General features: G+C 39.0%; 1 protein-coding gene across 4 annotated transcripts in view; it reads left to right on the plus strand.

Annotated features, from left to right (window-relative positions):
• WWC2 (WW and C2 domain containing 2) overlaps positions 1-16,650 on the plus strand; it is a 211,419-nt gene that overhangs the window by 85,524 nt on the left and 109,245 nt on the right. For all 4 annotated transcript variants that reach the window (XM_033215759.1, XM_033215760.1, XM_033215762.1 and 1 more), the window contains one exon: positions 11,397-11,506. In XM_033215759.1, coding sequence (XP_033071650.1) covers positions 11,397-11,506 — 110 coding nt within the window. The remainder of the gene's footprint in view (positions 1-11,396; positions 11,507-16,650) is intronic.

Genomic DNA, 16,650 nt, shown 5'->3' on the forward strand with positions numbered 1-16,650 from the left:
CTTTAATAACAGTTTATTTTGTTATTTTCTGTATTCTTCACAATGAGAATCTAATAGCTGTATAAAATGTGTATTTTTAAGTCAACATTGAAAATTATAGTATATGTAGAGTTTATTTAGTTTGATAACAAAATATGGTGTATATTTTGTACATAGTATTATATCTACATGTGTATATATTTACTTAAAAAACATAGCCTAGAGTGAAACACATCATATTGTTAACTGGGATTACTCCTATGTAGAGAGGTTATAGAGATTTTTTAAAGTCCTCTCAGTTTCTTAAGTTTTGATAAAAGTAGTATAGGTATATTTTAATCATTTAACCTCTTCAAAAGGGAAGTTGTGACCCTTCAGAAAGGTGTGTGCCATGTGGCATTTCTTTGTTTTCCTGACTGGAGCTCATTCTCCAGACTGAATACTTAAGCCTCTTCTAGTCTTCGTCCACGAGCAATTATTGTCCACCATGAAATTTACTGGCTGTGTGCTGAACTACAGGTAGGGAATTGAGGCAGCCTTGGTGGATTTCTGTTATTTGTTTGGACAATAACCCTTTTTAAGTTCTCTGCCTCTCTCAAACACTCCTACCTTCTTTGCTGGCATAGCCACTTAAAATTTCAGACTATTTTTCAAAACCAGATAATCTGACAAGCAAACATTACTTGGCACTTAGGAGAGAAAAAGAGATTCAGGTTAAAGTGTTTGACCACTTTGTTTTCTTCCATGGCATAAAAATACTTTAAAAACTTGCTGAATTATTGAAACACGTGAGATAAATTCTGTTATGTCTTTGTCACTTAAGTCTGTTTTCTGTTGAGATATTCATTGTGATACATAATGTAATGATAACAAAAATAAATCACAAGACCAAATATTTTGATGCAGCATTGAAAGATTTTCTTGTGTCTTGTTCTGTTGTCAGGAAACATATGTATCAACTAACACCTTAATACCAGCCTTCATATTGTTATTTGAATAAATGCACATACTATCACTTCTGTGTAAATAGAACATTTTTGAAAGAATAAATTACAACCCTTTCATGATATAGTGGATGTTTTCTTTCTGCCTGCCTTCCTGCTCTTCTTCCATTCCGTCAACATTTATCATGTGTCGACTGGATATGAGATAAGCATTAGGCATTGTGCTAGAGAGCGAGAAGAAGGCAGGGTCCTTGTCTTTGAGTAGCTCATAGTTTAGGCTAGAGACTGAGTCTGAGTGTAGTAACATGCCTTGGGTGGCAGCTGATCCCTGTGGATGTGGGACAAGATTCTTGCAACACAGTCAAGAATAGTATTTCTAGGTTAAATGGAATTAACATTTTAAAAAATTTAAATATCTTTATTCCAAGTTCCGGGGTACATGTGCGGTAATGTCCAGGTTTGTCACATAGGTAAATGTGTGCCATGATGGCTTGCTGCACCTGTCACCTCATCACCTAGGTATTAAGCACAGCAGGCATTAGCTGTTTTCCCTAACGGTCTCCCTTCTCCCACCGGGAATCAACATTTTAATGGTTTTTTAACACTGCCACGTTGTTTCTTAAAAGGACTGTATCAAGTTACAAAGTCACCAGCAATGAATGAAAGTAGCTGATGCCCCACATCCTCACCAGAGTGAGTTTCATCACTAAGACAAAGCAAAACAGCCGGAAGCCATGACTCATACCTGTAATCTCCACACTTTGGGAGGCCAACGAGGGCAGATCACTTGAGCTCAGGAGTTTGAGACCATCCTGGGCATCAGACCTCATGTCTACAAAGGAGAAAAAAGAAATTTAGCCAGGGGTGTTGGTGTGTACCTATAGTTCCAGCTCCTTGGGAGGCTGAGGTTTTAGAATGGCTTCAGCCTGAGAGGTTGAGGCTGTAGTGAGCTGAGCCATGATCACCCCACTGCACTCCAGCCTGGGTGTCAGTGAGACCCTGTCTCAAAAAAAAAAAAAGACATAAACTTGATATTTTAATAGGCTTAAATTTTAGCCTCATTGTTTTATTGTATTTGGCATTTGTTTTTATTATTATTGATGTCTAACATTTTCCCATGTGTTTTACTATCTTGTGAAAATATTCACTTAAAGTCTTGACATTATTACATACTTGCTACTCCTTTTGAAAACCAACTTACTGAAGTGAAATTCACCTAATGTAAGTTAACCATTTAAAATGATCAATTCAATGGCATTAAGTACATTCACAATGTTGTGCAACCAACCCCTATATGTAATTTCAGAACATTTTCATCACTCCTCCAAGGTACCCACTAAGCAGTTTCTATTTGCCCCTTTCCTTGTCACCTGTCAACCACTAACCTACTTTCTGTTTTTATGCGTTTGTGAACTATTTCATATAGTGGAATCATACAATATGTGATGTTTTGTGCCTGGCTTCTTTCACTTAGCGTAATGTTTTGGAGGTTCATCCATATTGTAGCGTATGTACTTCATTCCTTTTTGTGACTGAATAACATTCCATTTCATGTGTATACCACAATTTTTTATCCATTCACCTGTCGATGGGAATTTGGGCTCTTTCCACCTTTTGGCTGTTATGGGTAATGCTGCTGTTATCATGCACACACTTATTTATTCGAGTACCTGTTTTCACTTCCTTTAGAAGTAGACCTAGAAGTCGTAGTGTGGGATCATATGGTAATTCCGTTTTAACTTTTTGAGGAATTGCTAAACCATTTTCTACGGAGACTGCACCATTTTATGTTCCCACCCACAATGTACAGGGTTCCCGTTTCTCCACATCCTTGTCAATACTCATGTCTTGTGTGTGTGTGTTTTTCATAATAGCCGTCATAGTGGGTGTGAACTGGTGCTTCACTGTGGTTTTGATCTGCATTTCCAAAATAACTAATGATGTTGAGTACTGTTACTATTTGTATGTAAGTGAGAAAATAAAGGGAAAAGAAAGCCTTGCTCTTGAAGTTATTTTCAAATTAGTTAAGTATGCTTTGAAGAAAGGAAATGTTTACTTAAAATTAAATGAAGTGTCCTACTATTCCGAATAGGAGGGCTGTTAAGCCATTAATTCTGTTTAAATATTTCATCGTTTTCATAACAGAGATACTTGTAAAGCCTCCAGGTTTGTTTTTAACTTGAGCTTGTTTTCCATTTTTCCGTCACCTGGTTGGGTTAGGGATCCAACCTGATTTATGCCTTTTAAACAATAGCAGTCAGGGTGAACTTCTGGTCCCTGAAGTTTACCGATCAGTATTACCTCAGAACTTAGAGATGTAAATCCTCAGGTCCTTCCCAAATCTCCTGAGTCGGAAACTTTGAGGGCGACCCCAACAGTCTGTGTTTTCATACGCCTTTCAGTTGAGTCATATCCGATGCACGCATAGGTTTCAGAACCGCTACTGTAAACCAACATTCTCAGGTGGATTCTGTGATAAACAGCTCTTGTGGGAGGTGTAATCCACAATGTTGGTCTCATTAGCACCAACTTTTTTTAGCTTAAGTAGTCAGACAATGTGAACAATTAACTTGGAATCATATTATAGCCTCCTATTTAAGAAAGCATAAAGCATACAGTTCTACCTAGAAATTGCAATTCAGTTTACAAATCATGTGAAAAAGAGGAAAGTATTTTTCAAAAGTGACTTTTGATCTTTGGCCAAATACTGAAGTAATTTAAGAGGCACATACCCGTGATGTATATTTTTCCTGTTATTTGTAATTTTTCAATTTTTTGGCTCTGCTTTTCATGAGCTATATTTCCTTTTGTTTGTGACTAGACTTTATTTTTTACTTATTCAGAGCCAACATTGTGAAGGTTTTTAGTGTGAAGGCTTATGCAGCAGAGCTTACAACCACCACTGCCCTATAGTACAAATGTTGACTGGAGGGAGACGTGTGTGTGACCCAAACACATGCTTATTTGAAGAGGAGTGTTTATTTTTTTCCCTGCACAGGCTATTCAAATGGAAAAAGTATATCTACTTTGCAGAGTTTTATGAGGATTTAACTCACACATTTATGTATATTAGAGCATGTGTGGTACATGATAAGCATTCAGTAAGTGTTTTATATTGTTAGTATAATTGCTATATGTAAAATTTGACCTTTTCTTTAACATAGAATATTGTAAGCATTGAAGCTTTTGCACATACCATGTCTGGATCCCAAAACCCAACAGCCTGAGCCATGTGCTTTTTCAAAGGCAAATCACCCAAAAATACTGTCTTTCAAGAGTGTATTCATGAAGTAACTGTAGGATTAAGTGTTAGGTGGCAGAAGGGAAATTCTATGATAGGGCCTTCTAAAGTCCTCCTGTTTACAGCCTCTCGGTTAGGATGAGGGGATGGTTAAGAATGGTTAGTAAGTGAATGTCAATAGAAGAGTCAGAAAGTTTGACGAAAAGTTTTTTAGGGTAGTGGGGATTGAATGTATTTATAGACTGAAGGAGAAAAAATTAACCATATAAGAAGAGATAAATATCAGATAATAAGAGATGGAATGAGACTGCAGAGTGGAGAGGTGTGGCTGGGGTAAGGGCAGGAGACTGGCAGGCTAGCCTGGAGAGGGGATGTGAAACATGTAGAGAGGAGTGGGGTGTGTGGGTCTGGGGGAGCAGACCTGGGAGACAACACAGTTGTGTTCAGATATTCGAAAGTCTGTCATGTGGAGGAGGTATCAAACCAGTTCTCCTTGGTACCAGGCGACAAAACTCATGCCAGCTGTAGGAGGACCAGACCTAGGACCAATAGAGGGGAGAATGTCTGAGGACCCAAGCAGGTGCAGACATGACATGAACTAATCTGAAGAAATGATCCTGTTTAGGCTACCTCGTTATGTTTCCTGCCAGCTCTGTAGCACTGGGTGAATCAGTTAAATCTTGGAGCAACAGTCTCCTTCCTAACCTGTTGCACCAGGCTAAGGGCCTTCCTGGCCAAGTCCTAGTGTGACAAATTAGTTATCTGCTTGGCTGTCCTTACCTTGGCTCCCCAGGGCAAGGACCAAGTCCTTTCCTTGTTATATCCCCCCACTGCACACAGACAGGATCTAAAACACAGGACTCTGTGACACATGTTTTATGTTTCACATAAAACACAAAATTCTGGATGTATCACATACAGAATTAAGTCTGTAAAAAATGGGAATGGGGCTGGGCGCAGTGGTTCACGTCTGTAATCTCAGCACTTTGGGAGGCCAAGGCGGGTGGATTACCTGAGGTCAGGAGTTTGAGACCAGCCTGGCCAAAATGGTGAAACCCTGTCTCTGCTAAAAATACAAAAATTAGCTGGGCATGGTGGCGTGCGCCTGTAGTCCCAACTATGTAGGAGGCTGAGCAGGAGAATTGCTTGAACCTGGGAGGCAGAGGTTGCAGTGAGCCGAGATTCTGCCACTGCACTCTAGCCTGGGTGACAGAACGAGACTCTGTCTCAAAATAATAGTAATAATAATAGGCCCGGTGCGGTAGCTCACACCTGTAATCCCAGCACTTTGGGAGGCCAAGGTGGGCGGATCATCTGAGGTCAGGAGTTTGAGACCAGCCTGACCAACATGGAGAAACCCCGTCTCTACTAAAAATACAAAAAAATTAGCTGGGCATGGTAGTGCATACCTGTAATCTTAGCTACCTGGGAGACTGAGGCAGGAGAATCACTTGAACCCGGGAGGCAGAGGTTGCAGTGAGCCAAGATCGTGCCATTGCACTCCAGCCTGGGCAACAAGAGTGAAACTCTGTCTCAATAAATAAATAAATAAATAAATATTTAAAAAATAAATACTAGAAAGACCCATTTTGAAGAACTGTTGTTAGGGCTAAATGAGATAACATATGAAACAACCTTGCATAAATCTTGGAACATAATAGACAACTAATAAAATTAGTTTCTTTCCTTTCTGAAATAATTAATATGTCACAAAATGATCTTCAAAATATTGAGTAACTGTTCTAATAAACAATAATATAAGTTGCCAGACACCTAAAAGGGCTCATGGCAGGAAGAATAGGGGAGTGAGGCTAGACTGGAGCCTCCAGATGTTGCCCAGTCTATTTTTTTGTCTTTAGGTAAAGTGATTTTAGGAAGAGATGATTCTCCCCATTGTGACTTGTTCTTTTGTTTTGTTTTTGAGACAGTCTCGCTCTGTCACCCAGGCTGGAGTGCAGTGGTGTAATCTTGGCTCACTGCAACCTTCACCTCCCAGGTTCAAGCAGTTATCCTGCCTCAGCCTCCCGAGTAGCTGGGATTACAGATGCCCACCACCATGCCTGGCTAATTTTTGTAATTTTAGTAGCGATGGGTTTTCACCATGTTGACCAGGCTGGTCTTGAACTCCTGACCTCAAGTGAACTGCCTGTCTTGGCATCCCAAAATGCTGGGATTACAGGTATTAGCCACTGCACCTGGCCCATTGTGACCTGTTCTAATATCTGTTTATGTTCTAGAAAGTCTATGTAATATGACTTCTTTCTTTTTTTGTTTTTGTTTTTGAGATGAAGTCTCGCTCTTGTCCCCAGGCTGGAGTGCAATAGCCCGATTTTGGCTCACTGCAACCTCCACCTCCTGGGTTCAAGCGATTCTTCTGCCTCAGCCTCCTGAGTAGCTGGGATTACAGGCGTGTGCCACTATGCCTAGCTAATTTTTGTATTTTTAGTAGAGACGGGGTTTCGCCAAGTTGGCCAGGCTGGTCTCGAACTCCCAACCTCAGGTGATCCGCCCACCTTGGCCTCCCAAAGTGCTGGGATTACAGGCATGAGCCACCGCACCTGGCCTTCTAATATGACTTCTTTCTAATAATTTAAGGTACTTTCCTCACACACAGGGAACTAATCTCATTATTATCTTCCAAAGTGGTTTTTCTTAAAAGCTATTTTTTTCTTGTTGCCTCTATCCACTATTTTCTACTATTCTCCTTTGTCTGTTTCTTTGTGTTGTTAGTTTCCCTATCTAGTGATAGATAGAAGTTGTTGGCCAGGTGTGGTGGCTCATGCCTGTAATCCCAGCACTTTGGGAGGCTGAGGGAAGTGGATTGCCTGAGATCAGGAGTTTAAGACCAGTCAGGCCAACATGGTGAAACCCCATCTCCACTAAAAATACAAAAAAATTAGCCGGGCGTGGTGGCGGGCGCCTGTAATCCCAGCTACTGGAAAGGCTGAGGTAGGGGAATTGCTTGAACCAGGGAGATGGAGGTTGCCTTGAGCCGAGATCACGCTACTGCACTCCGGCCTGGTTGACAGAGCGAGACTCAGTCTCAGAAAAAAAAAAAAAAAAAGAAAGAACAAAAAAGTTGTTTTGAGGGAACTAATTGACATCATTATAAATGAAGATTCTTTTAGGACAGTGGAAAGATTTCTAGTGCTTTATCCTTGCTTTAAAATTCAAGTTGTGAAACACATCTTACTTCCTCTCTGTTCTCTTAGAGCAATTCAGTAATGTTCCTGTGAGCAGATTCTGTAGTAATCTTAAGCAGTTAACAGTATGAGCTCTGCTTTGTGTTAGCTAAACAATGAGAACAACAGATGCTACAAAGTAAAAATAACTGTTAAGACCTTTAATGTTTGTGCTAAACTATACATTTGGGATGCTCTGAATTGTGGCAAGAGTTTTAGTAACCTGAAATGTTTTTTTCAAGTGCTTATTCATTTAGTGCAATTAGTACAAACTCAGTTTTTTTTTGGAGTTGTACTTGTACTCACACGGTATTCACCATCATGTAATTGTGAAGTAAACAAATACATCACTGTATGGCATCTCATGTCATAGGACACGTATTTGAGTTGACAATAAATATTAAATGAGTGTGAAAGAATGATATAATGCCAGCAAGGAGGGGAAATACCATGCAGAGTTAAAATTTGCATATAAACATTGGCGAAGCGCTACAGTAAATTACCGTTTTCTTCATAATATGAAATTCCTTTGCACAGTGCAAAGGAAGACCTTTTTAAGCAAACAGTAATCTCTGGAATTCAGCATAAAGACTCTAGTTAATTTCAGGATTTTGTTGTTGTTGTTGTTGCTTGTTGTTTTTCCTTTGCAGGGAACCAACCAAAAACAAACTCCATCCATTTTTACTTACTTAACTCAAAGAAAGCTTGAATGTGTAAGAAATTCCTTATGTACAACAAGAAGAAGAAATTTAAAAGTTAATTAACATTTCAGTTCACTGTATTTGTTTTAATTTATATTGATTGTGATTTTGGAATACATCTGTTAGTTCTTTTTGCTTTGTGTTAAACTTCTTAGTACATCATAGTAATATTTTCTTTTTATCAGGATAGCACCACAATTGGGTCCTTAATTTGTTTGGAACCTGATAATGTTGTCTATTTATATTTTATAATTTGCATAAGAATTCAATCCTAAAATTTTAATATTTGCAAATATCTATGTAATGCTTTTACTTATTGATAGAGTGCAGAGAAAATATATATTTTATCCATATATAGAAAATATAGTATTAAATTGATATTTGAAGGAACTCTGCAAAGAAATTTTTATATTAAAAATTTTAGGAGTGGAATCTTCTGAATTTTTCAGAGTTCACAATTACATGTATACCTACAGATGTAATTGTAGTCTTAGAACAGTGATAATTAAATGTTTATCTGCTAACCAGTTAGTGGAACAAACTGGATTATTTCCAATTATAATCAAGTTACTACTAACTTGTAATGTGAGAGCACATGCTCTCAAGCTTTTATAACTTCTTATTCTTAAAGTAATAAGTATATTCCTGCCATACTCATGCTTAAGCACATCGAATTGGTGTCTGGATAATACTGGTCTAATATTTCTGTTTTGTCACTTAAACTTATCATTCTCATGTTTCCTCCTTTTTCATTTCTTTAAGATGCATGTGCCTTTTAGACAGCATTGATAATGGAGTTAGTGAAAGAGAATCATCAAACAATGATATAGAGGATGACCTGGCACAGGTGCTCTATCTGGTTGCTTTATTGAGATAATCAAAGAGACCATGTAGGTAGACAAGGAGGTGTCCTAGGGTATAGGGATTTTTGATATGGTATCTCACTCTTTGTCAAAAGAAAAATCAGTTTTCTGGGGCAGTTTTGATATAAGATAGAATTTGAGCACAATTCTAAGAATAAATTGTTTTGCATTTGAACTCAGATTGAGTTCAAATATACTCCATGTTTACAAAGTGAATATGGCAAGTTGCCACATTTGGGCATATTGCTTAACGTGTTTGAGATTCATTTTACTCATCTAACATATATTGAAGCTTACCATTTCTCAGGTGTTAATACTGTTTAGTTCTCATCTAAACTTAATCTTTCCTCCTATTCCCTTAAAAAAAAATACATTAGGAAACTAGGGCTTTTAAGGCTAATAACTTGCTCTAGGTTGTATAGTGAGTAAGTGGCAGAATAAAGATTTGAGCCCAGATCTCTTTGATACCAAATTTCAAGCTCTTGACTTCTATGCCCGTGGTTCCCACACTTTAGTGTGGAGCAGAAGTACCTGGAAAGCATACATTGCTGGGACCTAGAGTTTCTGATTCTACAATAGGGCTCAAGAATTTGTATTTCTATTATTTTTTAAAAACCATTTTAGTTTTTTTTAGAGACAGGGTCTTGCTCTGTTGCCTAAGCTGGAATTCAGTGATCATGGCTCACTGCAGCCTTGAACTCCTGGGCTCAAGTGATGCTCCCGCTTTGGCTTCCCAGAGTGTGGAGATTACAGGCATGAGCCACCATGCCTGGCTAATTTTTTATTTTTTGTAGAGACAGGGTCTCACTGTGTTGCCCAGGCTGGTCTTGAACTCCTGGTCTCACCCATCCTCCTGCCTCAGCCTCCCATAGTGTTGGAATTACAAGTGTGAGCCATGGTGCCCAACTAGAATTTGTGTTTGTAACAAGGTCCCAGATGTTGACGCTGCTGGTTCTGGGAACTGTATTCTGAGAACTACAGTTCTGTGCTGTGCTGCCTGACTTGATTCCTCGGAGGGATAAATGAGAGAGTTCACATGTGCTTGTGTTAATAATCACTGACACTTTGACTGCTTATAACGTCCTGGATGCTCTTCCAAGTTAATTCCTTTTTATCCTGAGTTTAATTTTAGGAGCTAGTTAAATTGCAGGGAGAGTATGTGAGGGTGTAATCACCACTTAAAAGAGAAGGAAACTGAGGTAGGAAGAGGTGCCCAGTAAGTGGTCTCACAGTGAGTCAGTGGTAGGGCGGGTTACCCTCATTATTGCTTCTGTCTGCTGAGCTGATTTGGAAGGCCAGTGTTGTCTTTGGAGCTATCTCTAGAAGGAGAGATTTCATGCTATAGGAAGGTTGAGAGGAAAATAGATCCTTCCTTTTGTCCATTGCTGTTTTGTGTCCTTGGATGACTATTGTAGAGTAGGCCTGGAAAAAAAGAATTTTCCTCCTTTTTGTATCATTCTTCAGCATTCTGAAGGGTGGATGATGTACTTTGTTATTCTGATGAATGATATAATTCTGAAAATGACCTATATTTCAGTTGAACATGAGATCTTTGATAGTCATTAGCATGGATAAAAGGGATTCCAGGAGATTTTGTATGTAAGAACCATGCTAGTGGTGCCAGTGCATTAAGTTAGAAAATGTGTTGACTGATGGTGGCCACACTCCAGCAAGGCATCTGTGGTGTTAACCTGCCCATGGCTGCTCCAGTGGCCAGGGAAAATCTCAAAAGCAAAATGCAAGAGAGTGAGAAAAAAAATCTATTGTAATTAAGTCTGAAACCTGGCTTAGGAAACTGTAGTTTCTTCATTAGTTTTAAAGAGAAAAACTCCTACAGAGAAAGTGTCTTAAGGAAAAAATGGTCTTGAGAGAGTATAAAGCAATTTCAAAAGGTGAGATCACATTGATATACGAATGAATACTTTATGTGTTTGGTTCGGTTCAAAATTTTGTTGAGTGACTGTTATGTACAAGATACTTATAAAAAAAATTGTCCTTCCTCTCAAGGAGAACTTATAGTAGACTTCACAGTTGAGTGTTTAGTTAATTTATGTATGAACATCCAGTCTGAAATTGATGTAACCTGATGCGGACCTTGTCTCGAAACTACTGATAGTATTTTCATGATACCAGTATTTGAATCCTGGGACACATTTTTCTTTTTAATGGGGTATCTGTTTCACTGCAGAGCTAGAGCTAGATCCCAGGCTTCCTCACTCTCAGCCTGGCGTTCTCCCTGATTTAGGATGTCTTTATTTATTTATTGTATATATTTATCTCCAAATATTAAGCAGTGAACTTTCAAAAGGGTACTGTGACTTGTCCTACTTTTTTGGATATACACATCTGTATTTTATCCTTGTTTTTTTTTTTTTTTTCTTCAAGATTTTAAATGCAACCTAGACGCTTGTGGTTAGGGTGCTGAATTTTGACATATGCGGTTTGACAGAAAGAATCACTGGTGTGTCTGTTCTGGTTTGTTGTAGGTTAACGAAGCCCTTGTCATTTGCTGATTGTGTTGGGGATGAGCTGCCGTGGGGATGGGAAGCAGGGTTTGACCCTCAGATTGGTGTCTACTACATCGATCACATCAACAGTAAGTTTTCCTTTTTGATAAAAGCAAATATATCAGAAAAGTAATCCCCCAAAACCTACAGGCACACAAAAGGATAAACATGTTACAAAGTGAATTTCCAAAACCCCATTTTCTTAGTGGCTAACATTTAACTGAAATGCCTCTCTTGGTATTTGGGGCATGTACATAGAGTTGTCCTTATGGGGACGGAGAGGGAGAAAGAAAGGGTGTGCCTGCCTGCCTGCCTATCTGCTGGGAATGAGGATTCTCCTTCAGCACACGTCTGGGAACCTGTGGGGATCAGAGCCACTGGGCTCCTCTTTCCATGGCCACTGCACCTTCTGACAGGGCTGCTCCTTTCCGTGTGCTTTTTGCCACAGAAAGAGTTGGGCCTTGGCACAGTGTGGTTTGTAGGCTGAGATTGGGGAGGGGTTGGCCCTCATCAGTGGCTCTGGAAGGCATAGCATAGCTGGGAAAGGTCCTGAACCTCTTCCTTTTCTGTTTCCTGATTTCTTTGTTGTTGGAAGGGAAAAACCTCTCATTTTAACAGCTTTTAAATCTCTCACATCTCTGACGTGGTGAGTCTAGCACAGAGGATTACCGTGACCATGAATGACTTTCAAAAACACATACTTTGAAATATTTTTATATATTTGTATATGTGTGTGTGTGTTTATATGAATATCTAGCTCTCTATCTACTCCTTTAAAAATTTATTCAGATGGTAGCATATAATAGTCATTTTGCTTATTCACTTAAAAATAATTATTTTATTTTTATAGATTTTGGGGAATATATAATGAATTTATTCCTCATTGTCTTCTTTCTTCTAGTTCTATTCTTATATTTAAAATTTGTATATGCAGTACCCTGTAGTGTCTTTAGGAACAGTATCACTGTAGCAAAGTGTTTCATTTGATGCTCACTCATTAGTGATGGCTTGCAGTTGCCCTTGTGTAGGTAGATGATATATTTCTCAGGGGGCCAAAAAAGCCTGTATTGTTAGCTGCGAGGCACCATCTTCCAGGCGGGTGAGGTGGAGGGGCGGAAAAGAGCATAAGCACTCTGATGTCTGGTGAGCACATACGGTTAGTGATCTGTTTCAGCAGAACACCTGTCATACACAGTTTGGGAACCAGCTTTCATATATACTGTACATTATTAGTTCAACACAAATACAAATAATAGTTTCTACAAGTTGTTGCCTCAGCCTCTTTTATATGACCAGAAGAAATGTGACTTTTTTGTAGAGATACTCTTTCTCTCTCCCTGAAAGTTTCTAAAAGTTCTACGTAGAATTAATGATTGTGTTTTTAAGTTAGCTTTTAATTTTGTGTTTTCTAATAAATGTTTATTGATATACTGTATTAGTATATACCAGGTTTTGTTGTGTATCAGTCACTGACAACCAAATGTCGTCTGTAAGGGTGAAATGAACTAATTTTGGTAAAATTAAGTTCATTTTAAGCACTGTGTGTCACCCTTATGTCATTGCAAATAAACAAGTCAGTGAAATATCTGAAATGTATTAACTATTTAACTCTCACTTTTATGCTTATTTTAGATGAATAATTATATAGCTTTCTTTCCTTAAAGTAGTATTTGGGAAACCAGAAACCAACCTCGCCATCCTAGGTCACCAAAAATAAGCTCTGTTGGTACCATAATGAGAAAAGGAATCCTCTCAGCCTCCTTCTCAACACCTACAAACTCTTTGGTACCTAAACCCACCTTCAGGGCTTCCTCCTCTTTCTCAGTGAAAGAGGCATTCCTCTGGACACCTCCACCCCTACAGATACCTCTTAATAACTTTCCTATTCCATCCTTCTCTCCTGTTTGGTATCTTTATTAGTTATTTCCTGATTTTAAAATGTTCTCCTACCATTTCTATTAATAAATGATTCTTTTGTCTTAATATATAAACACTGGAAACTCTCAAAACGAAACCAAAACTGCAAAAGAAATACAAACAGATGGCATTAAACTCCCTCTCCTCACCCTCTCAAAACCATCCTTCAACCAGAATCCATTGCCATCTGTGGTTACCTCCTCTTCCCTTCACAGCCAGCAAGAACTCCACTTCCTCCATTGTTCTCCATCATCTCGTCGAACCTGTTCTTGCTGAGGGCACCTGAGACCCCACGATGTAGTTTGGATATTCGTCCCATCTAAATCTCATGTTGAAATGTAATCTCCAGTGCTGGAGATAGGACCTGACCGGAGGTGACTGGATCATGGGAGTGGATTTCTCATGATGGTTTAGCGCCATCCCCTTGGTGCTGTCTTTGCTGTAATGAGTTTTCACAAGATCTGGCTGTTTGAGGTGTGAAGCCTCTTCCACTTGTTCTCTTGCTTCCTCTCTCACCACATAATGTACCAGCTCCCGCTTTGCCTTCCGCCATGAGTTAAAGCTCCCTGAGGCCTCCCCAGGAGCCCAGCAGATGCTCGGGCCATGCTTGTACATCCTGCAGAACCATGAGGCAATTAAGCCTCTTTTCTTTTCTTTTCTTTTCTTTTCTTTTCTTTTCTTTTCTTTTCTTTTCTTTTCTTTTCTTTTCTTTTCTTTTCTTTTCTTTTCTTTTCTTTATAAATGACTCAGTCTCAGGTATTCCTTTATAGCAAGGCAAGAAGGGTCTAATACACCCCACAAACTGTCAAATTCAAACAAGACTGTAGTCTCATCTCTGTGACTTGTCACCGTGAGTTATTCCCTCCTGCTCTCTACTCTTTGGATTTTGTGACATACTGTTCACATATCTGACTGCACCTGCCCAGCTTTCTTTTGCCTGTTTCTTCTTCACTGGGGCCTGCTGTCAGGATTTCTGTAACAGTCTTCTGTTGTGTGCATGCTGCAGACTTCCTTGGGTGATGACTTCAGTTACTTCCTTCAGGCTGCTGGCTGCCACATCTGTCTAAGTCTTTCTCAGAGTCCAGATGCATATGTTCTTTCCTTGCTAGAAGGCTCTTCCCAGTCTGCTTGCATCGGCCTCTCCTTTTTCATCTCCTGCCCTGCCTGGCACTGGAGACCTCTAGGAGTACCCTGTGCCTCCTGGGCTGGCTGCCTTTCTTTGCATCTGTGGAGTGGAGCCTGAGCACTCTCTGCACAACCCCTAGGCCCTCCTTTTGACTGAAGGCCACATCCTTCTAGAGGCGTTCTGCTCAGGTGCCACTGCTTCCCATAGGCCTTCTCTGATACCCACCCCTCCCTCACAGGTCTCTGTCCCATTCTGGTCGAATGCCCCATCCAGATACTTCTGGAGGACCAAGTGCATAGGGATTTTTTAAAAAGCGTTGTCATATTGCATTTATACTATTTTTTGTATGTTTTCCTCACTAAATTATGAGCTTCTTGAGGGAGGGCAGTGACTGTATCTTTTGTTTTCATCGCTGGGCAACTAGTATAATGATAAACACTTAAAATGTTAAAAAGAAGAGCTTTATTGCTTAACTCAGCAATCAAAAGCTTTCTGTTCTTATTTAAAGGAATTAAAGTACATTTCAAGTATAAATTATGTGTCAAAAAACACCATTTTGAATATTTTAAAACTTCACTATTAGAATATAAAATTTTAAGTCTGCTATTTTGCTTTAATGGTAATGGTATTCTAGCGGTCAGATGTACCCAAATTACCAACAGCAAACAGTTCACCCACTGAAAACGATCTGGTCCATTGTCTCATTAATCTTCAAGACATTCCTGTGAAGTAGTTTAGGAAACAAACGGTATTATCTTCTCAAACAGCTGTTCCACACATATGTTGTGTTCTGATATTGTATAGTTTCAGCATAATTTTCTCATTATTTAAAGAAAAAATTAAATAAGAAATGTTTGGCTGTTTAACACGTTTCTAACAAACACTATTGAGTATTTAGAAGTAGAAGATTTGACCTTGACAGTAAAAGTTATTTTAGGCCATAAGTGTTTTATGATCACATTCACCTTTCGGTGGGTATGTGTGGAGTGGGGGTATAGATATCAACGAGGGATGTTTGTAACTAACTAGAAGGTAAATGAGGAGGTATGGTTTGTAAGGTTTTGATATTATTAATACAACCAGAAGTAAATCACTTTTTGGTAGAGTCTGAGTTGTACTATAACTTTTTTTTCTTTCTTTTAGTAATTGAGGTTTCATTTACATACACAAAAATGCACAGATTTTAAGCATGTATTTTGGGTGGACTTTGATGTATGTATAATCCTTTGTAACTTGCCCCTGCATCAAGGTACAAACTTCTTCAGTCACTCTAGTAAGTTCTGTCCTGTCCCTTTCCAGTCAGCCCTCCCTACTGCTGCAGACATTGTTCTGATTTCTATCACCATAGCTTAATTTTGTCTGTTCTGGAACTTCATATAAAAGGATTTGTTCAGTTTTGGGAATAGATTCTTTCAACATGTTTTGCAGTTTGCACCTGTAGTCCCACCTACTTGGGAGGCAGTTTACACCTGTGGTCGCACCTACTTGGGAGGCTGAGGTGGGCAGATTGCTGGAGCCTAGGAGTTCAAGGCTGCAATGTGCTATGATCACACCACTGCACTCCAGCCTGGTTGACAGTGAGACCCTGTCTCAAAAACAAACAAACGAAAAGTAATCGTGTATAGGAGAAAAGTAAAAAGATAGATAAATGAAAAGAAGAAAAATTATGTTCATACAACCCAGAGTTAACTAAGTATTCTAAATCTTTTGATGTGTATCCTTCCAGACTTGATACACACATGCACATATACACAGTTTTTTAAAAATTTATATTTGTTTTTATTTTTTTGGGGTAGAGATGTCATCTCTCTGTGTTGCCCAGACTGGCCTTAAATCTGACCGCAAGGAATGGAATGCTCCTGCCTCATACAGAGCTTTAAATGTATTTTACATCTCAAATGGGATTATATTATATGTACTGTTTTATAAACTTTTTCATTTAATGTATAATTTTCATCAAAAAATTTTTTTCTCCATCATATCAATTGATAATAGAACCTCACATTTCTGTCAGATGATTTTCGTAGAATATAGTCAAGATTCTTTGAAGCTGAGCATGGTGGCTCTTGCTTGTAGTCCCAGCTACTCAGGAGGGTGAGGTGGGAAGATCACTAGAGCCTAAGAGTTCAAGGCCAGTCTTGGTAACGTGCAAGACCTCATCTCTTTAAAAAAAAAAAAAAAAGGATCCTT

Source organism: Trachypithecus francoisi, unplaced genomic scaffold (genome assembly GCF_009764315.1).
Source record: "Trachypithecus francoisi isolate TF-2019V2 unplaced genomic scaffold, Tfra_2.0 Lachesis_group1, whole genome shotgun sequence".
Taxonomy (NCBI): Eukaryota; Metazoa; Chordata; class Mammalia; order Primates; family Cercopithecidae; genus Trachypithecus; species Trachypithecus francoisi.